This window comes from Manihot esculenta, chromosome 2 (genome assembly GCF_001659605.2).
Source record: "Manihot esculenta cultivar AM560-2 chromosome 2, M.esculenta_v8, whole genome shotgun sequence".
NCBI classification, from domain to species: Eukaryota; Viridiplantae; Streptophyta; class Magnoliopsida; order Malpighiales; family Euphorbiaceae; genus Manihot; species Manihot esculenta.
Window position 1 is genome coordinate 11,994,645 of NC_035162.2, and position 6,000 is coordinate 12,000,644.

Consider the following 6,000-nt stretch of genomic DNA (forward strand, 5'->3'; position numbering starts at 1 on the left):
TTTACATGATAAATTTTTATTTGAAAAGATTTTACTTCACTTTTCCCCTGCCAAACGAAGTATTGTGTTTTTTCAATTAGGGTTTATTCACTTGTTTTAATATTCCCCAAATTCTTCATAAAAAGAACATTGTAATTCCGAAATTTGCAGTAATTATCCAGGTGCGAAATTACAGCAGTAAAAAGAGGCCATTCTCTTCCGGCGACAAATCCAATTGGAAGCTGGAAGGAATGAAAAGAAAAGAAAAGAAAGGAAAATAAACCCAATTACAAACGCCACAAAAAGACCCGTAAGGCACAGGTCGGCACTGAGCGATCTCTCGATCGAAATTCAAGCAATAACCAGATCGATTTCTTTCTCCCACCTGCACGGGAGACATCCCCAATTTGATTTTTATTGTTCATCGTTATTGTTTATTTCTCCGTTTCAATTTTGATTTCATTCACTGCAACATCCATCGACCTCTTTGGAAGATGGAGGGCATAATCAGCAAGGTTAGGAGTTTTGACGCCTTTCCTAAAATCAACGAGGATTTCTACAGCCGTACACTCTCCGGTGGCATTATAACCATCGCCTCCTCTATCGTCATGTTTCTCCTCTTCTTCTCTGAGCTCCGTATGTTCATAAAAACCCTAGGGTTTTTAATTATCTCTCAATTTTTTTTTATTTTCAATTATTTGGATCTATATTCGTGCTATTTTGATTAGTTATCGTTTTATCCTGGAATTGAGTTGATAATTTGGAATTAGAGGAAAGCTTGGTGTCTTGTATGATAGGCAATTTTCCCCTCTATTGGGTTGAAAAAGTTTGCTGCTTTCGTAATATGCTGAATTGAAAATTTTGATTTTTTCTGAATAAAGCTATAATTACACGTGGAGCTCTTATTCGTGTGCTAGCTGGGGTTTATGCTGTCCTTTGAGATTCCTCTTTGTGGCTAGTGAATCAAGCTTTTTGGACATGAATTAATTAATGCTAGATGTAAATTCTTACAGATAAATATCATGTAACATTGGATTATAAGCAGTAAAAGATAGCATATGGATTTGGATAATGAATTTTTAATTTGTTTACTTATTAGAAACTTTAATCTCTTATGTTTTACCCCCTCCTTTTGCGTTTTGAATGAGTTATTTTCCTAATGTTGTCTAGAATATTAATCAGCTTGCCCTGCCCTGTTTTCAGTGCCTTGAGTTGCTATTGGTCGATTAGCATGCATTGAAAATTTCACTAGAACTTTTTCAACCACCATTATATGCTTCTTTTGTTCCCAGTCAACCTAATTTTTAGGGATAGGGTTATTGTCATCTCCATCAAATCCATGAAATCAAATGGACCCAACGCTGAATATGGAACTTATTTGAAGATCATATAGGAAGTCCACTACAGATTTATCTGAATATGAAGTAAATCCTGTACATGCATCTTACAATGCAACACCTCAATGTGATCAATTTTCCGTATTGGTGCATTTTCTGGTTCAGAATGCATATGTCCAAATTATCTCAATCTTGCTTCTCCAAACTTTTCTTTGGATTCTGCTTCCATTGTCCTACAGATGCATTAACTCCTTATCCTCTCCATAATTCTTTTTCCTCGTATCCATCTTAAAATCCTTATTGCTTCAGTAGTAATCTTGTGAACATATTGATTCTATGCTGCTAACTTCACGTTTATCTGGTTTATTATAAGAACCTGGAATTAAGGATTACAAAATTGATAGAATTTTAGTTTATTTGATGTACTAGTGTTGTTGACCTAATTGCTCTTTTATATTCAACATAACTGTTTGTGGTTATAAGTTTACCAATGACACAGTTTTTCCCCCTCAAGAAATTGCATAAGTGTCTTTTGGAATTTCTTGTTTTTGCAGGATTGTATCTCCATGCTGTAACTGAAACAAAGCTTGTAGTGGATACTTCAAGAGGAGAAACTTTACGTATCAATGTAATACCCTACTTTAACAAATAACTAGCATCAATTTCCTTCTTCATGATAGGAAATTGATTTACTATTATAATGTTCAAAATTATCCTTTCATTAGACTTTAAGCGTTTTTTCCATTTGGATTCCTTGCACATTTTGCTTTGTTTATCATAGTTAAAAAACTTTGTTAATTTTTTTTTTGCTAATGCTGAATTGTTAATTTTTTAGTTTTTGCTAATACTGAATAGTTATCACGAGCATCTATTCTTCAAACCATTTTTTTCCCTTTTTAATTCTTTTAGGTTGTATATTTCCTAAAAGGTTTTTCTGCATTTTATGCTTTATACTACATTAATAAATCTGCATCCCTGTTTGTGCCTGAAAGTGCAGTTTGACATCACTTTTCCAGCCCTTCCATGTTCTATTCTCAGCCTTGATGCCATGGATATCAGTGGAGAGCAGCATCTTGATGTAGTATGTATCACAAGGAATCACAATCTCTTGCTCCTTTTTTTTTGGTTAATTAGGCATCACTCCTCTATGTTAATGAATATGCAGAGCACCATTCTTATGAGTTTTGACTGATTTCTTGGGAAGTTTACAAGAGCTATGTCTAAAAACGTCATGTATATCTTGCAGAAACATGATATTTTCAAGAAAAGACTAGATTCCCAGGGCAATGTAATAGAAGCACGGCAAGATGGTATCGGTGCTCCTAAGGTTTGCAATACTTTATTGCTGAAGATCTCTGTTGGGAACCACACTGTTATTTTATCATGTGTTGGATTGAGTTTTTTTTAATTTCTCTTCAAATGTTCTATATTGATACTTGTGGTAACTGTAAAAAAAACTTGTGGTAGAAAGTATGTACTTTCCATGTAGGATGTATCTGATTGCAAATCCATTATCTCATCAAGTTGTTATCATGACAGTGTGAAATTGTGCATGCAAATATCAAGTTTGTCTTTGTGCACTAGGTTTTATCTTAACTTTTCTTATGATTGAAGTGAGAGTTGGAATCTTACTCAAGGATGAACTCTTCCCTACTCACGCATAGGGATATATTAATTTGTCTTTGACAATTTTAGAAGCAAAGAGATGATGAATGAAAATAAATAATTCTTGCAAAGAATAAGTGGTGCTAAGATGTGTCTGTACAACAATCTGACTCACTGTAAATTATTTGTCTCAGTTTTTGATGATACAAGTCTGGGTTATTGAATTATTGTGTCATAGAATGAAAGATATGGCTGATAGGTGTCATTGATAGGTCTTCACCTGTTTTATTCAATCTTGCTGCTTCATAAATCATCTTTACATTTTATCTGATCTTAAGAGCTGTAGATAGTAAATTAGAGATTTTAAGGTATAGCAGGTAGTTTCTTGGAAGGAGCATTGTTATTATTTATCTTAAGGCAACATAAATTCACAACCTTCTCATCTAACATATAGCGTATGTAAAATTATAGTTTTTTTTCCTCTCTCTGTCTTCCTCATGTTACTTATTACTTTTTCTAATTGGTGCAGATTGAAAAGCCTTTGCAGAGACATGGTGGTAGGCTTGAGCATAATGAGACATATTGTGGCTCATGTTATGGTGCTGAAGCGGTAAGCTTATCAGTCAGGCATTGCTGTGAGAAAAATAAGTGTGCTGCCACATCAAATTGTCAATTAATCAGCTCAGCATTCTAACATTTTCATACTGTTGTACCTTTCAAAAAAAAAGGAAAAAGAAAAACATCAAATTTAGGGGCTTTTGTTGCAAGTATAATCTCTATTACTCTGCAGCGCTTTCTGATATTTTCTTGTATATTGCAGTCGGACGAGGATTGTTGTAATTCTTGTGAGGAAGTTCGTGAAGCATATCGAAGAAAAGGCTGGGCAATGTCAAATCCTGATGTGATTGACCAGGTTTGTTGGCTCGTTTTTCAAATTTTTTATGTTTTCTGGAGATAAGCAACCTTTGGATTAGATGTGGTTGTGCTACTCCCACTCTTGTATTATATTTGGGAGTTCATGGTTGGATGAAAGTGATAAGCATTTGCGTATTGATGTTCAGTGCAAAAGGGAAGGTTTTCTACAAAAGATTAAGGATGAGGAAGGTGAAGGATGCAATATTTATGGATTTTTGGAAGTTAATAAGGTGGCTGGTAATTTTCACTTTGCACCTGGCAAGAGCTTTCAACAATCAAATGTTCATGTCCACGATCTACTGGCATTTCAAAAGGACAGTTTTAATGTAAGAGACAATCTACACCTTTGCCCTACCAGGATATTAGACATCCATTAACGGAAATTGTGATAAAAAAAGGAGACAGTTAAATTTGTTGTGATCCAGTTATCATGTTTTGTTGGAAAAGTCACATGACCAATTTGATTGTGATGCCAGATAAGTCACCAGATTAATAGGCTATCTTTTGGAGAATATTTTCCTGGTGTTGTAAATCCTCTTGATGGGTAATTCTCTATCCTTAAGACCTGCTTTCTTACTCTATCTATTTTTCTTTAAGTGTGTACTCTTTTTACTCTTAACCTAATATGACACATATACATTGGCATCTCTAATTCTTCTCAACTTTCAGAGTGCACTGGACGCAAGAAACTCCAGGTGGAATGTACCAGTATTTTATCAAGGTCGTTGTCATGGATAGATGCTTTTTTTGTTACTTTCTATCACTTATCCTTTCAATTTGGAGTGTGACCAAGTAATTAAGAAAAATTAATATTTGCCCTTGGGTTTTACTGAGATGGTCTTTGTTTTTCAGGTTGTACCTACTGTATACACAGATATTAGTGGGAACACAATTCAGTCAAACCAGGTGTGGAGCGTTGCAAACAAGTTTCAGTTTAAATTCTTTTATATTATTAAATTTCTACTGATATGGAATAACTGGAATGTTTCTTTTCCAGTTTTCCGTGACTGAACATTTTAGCGGTGCACAAGGGGGTTTTCATCAATCTCTACCTGGAGTTTTCTTCTTTTATGACCTTTCCCCAATTAAGGTGGGTTCCATGCTCATGCCAGGCAACTATACATGTTTAAATTTTGCAGCATAAAGAATATGTGGTCACTGTCGGAACTTTCTGCTGATAATAGGGATTTTTTTGTCCTGACTTTTCCATCTGGACCTTGCAGGTGACATTCACAGAGGAGCATGTGTCATTTTTGCACTTCCTAACAAATGTCTGTGCTATTGTTGGAGGTAACCATCCTAAACTTTTGCATCTGTCATATATGGTTATATCATGCTTGTTTTATTTGGTTTCGGAATGCATTTCTTTGTATCCATGTCAATCTAAAATTTGTATGCAACATATGCCAACAAGAAAACACACACACACACACACACACACACGTATTCCTAACAACTTTGATTTTATTATTTGTTCGTCTTTGATTTAATGTCTCAATTTATTTGTAATTCTGTGCTTAGGCGTTTTCACTGTTTCTGGAATACTGGATTCATTTATATATCATGGTCAAAAGGCAATCAAGAAGAAGATGGAAATAGGTAAATTTAGTTGATAGCACATCCAAGTAGCGTGAATTGTTGCTGTATTCCGTTTGGTCTTGTGGGCAACTGGCTTCTCAAATCGAACTGGTTGAACGACAGCATTTTGAATTGGCCTGCTACTTTCAATCACAACCAACCCTGTCAAGATGCATGATGTATGATCAATGAGTTCAAATTATTCCCTAGTTCATTTTATATTTGCAACAAAATGTCAGGTTCTCATTTTGGTTAATTTAATGGCACAGCTGATATGAATATTTTGTGGGAGGAGGCTTTTCATTGTTTTCTTAGCTAAGAACTCAAAAAGAATTATTTGCGAGAATGAAGAAACAATCGAGAATTTTTTTTTTCTGATGATTTTGGATTTCATATGTGGTCTTTGGGGACCAATAAGTGTGCTTAAGTTTCCCTTCTATCTGTGTTGATGTTGTGTGGAAGAATCCGTTAGTAATGGTCCAAAAATGTGTGGTCAAGGTTACTGTGAACTACGCCCGGCCAGACTAGTTGAGCTTGAGGGGAAACTCCAACCATGCAAAATTCAACTGAACTGAAGTCTTCCTGA

General features: G+C 35.0%; 1 protein-coding gene across 1 annotated transcript; it reads left to right on the forward strand.

Moving 5' to 3' along the window:
- The first annotated feature begins 142 nt into the window (after nucleotides 1–142).
- LOC110609722 (endoplasmic reticulum-Golgi intermediate compartment protein 3) lies at nucleotides 143–5,792 on the forward strand. Its single transcript, XM_021749500.2, has 13 exons — nucleotides 143–615; nucleotides 1,871–1,944; nucleotides 2,314–2,397; nucleotides 2,563–2,643; nucleotides 3,451–3,531; nucleotides 3,742–3,834; nucleotides 3,983–4,162; nucleotides 4,313–4,380; nucleotides 4,506–4,557; nucleotides 4,689–4,742; nucleotides 4,834–4,926; nucleotides 5,060–5,126; nucleotides 5,358–5,792. The coding sequence occupies exons 1-13, from the start codon at nucleotides 474–476 to the stop codon at nucleotides 5,447–5,449; spliced, it is 1,161 nt and encodes a 386-aa protein (XP_021605192.1). The 5' UTR covers nucleotides 143–473; the 3' UTR covers nucleotides 5,450–5,792.
- The last annotated feature ends 208 nt before the right edge of the window (nucleotides 5,793–6,000 follow it).

Bases quoted from the DNA above. Each gene is read 5' to 3' on its own strand.
- LOC110609722 (XM_021749500.2), top strand. From the start codon at position 474: ATGGAGGGCATAATCAGCAAGGTTAGGAGTTTTGACGCCTTTCCTAAA. The intron at 2,644-3,450 runs GTTTGCAATACT...TAATTGGTGCAG, and splicing joins ATGGTATCGGTGCTCCTAAG to ATTGAAAAGCCTTTGCAGAG. The intron at 4,163-4,312 runs GTAAGAGACAAT...TTGTGATGCCAG, and splicing joins TTCAAAAGGACAGTTTTAAT to ATAAGTCACCAGATTAATAG.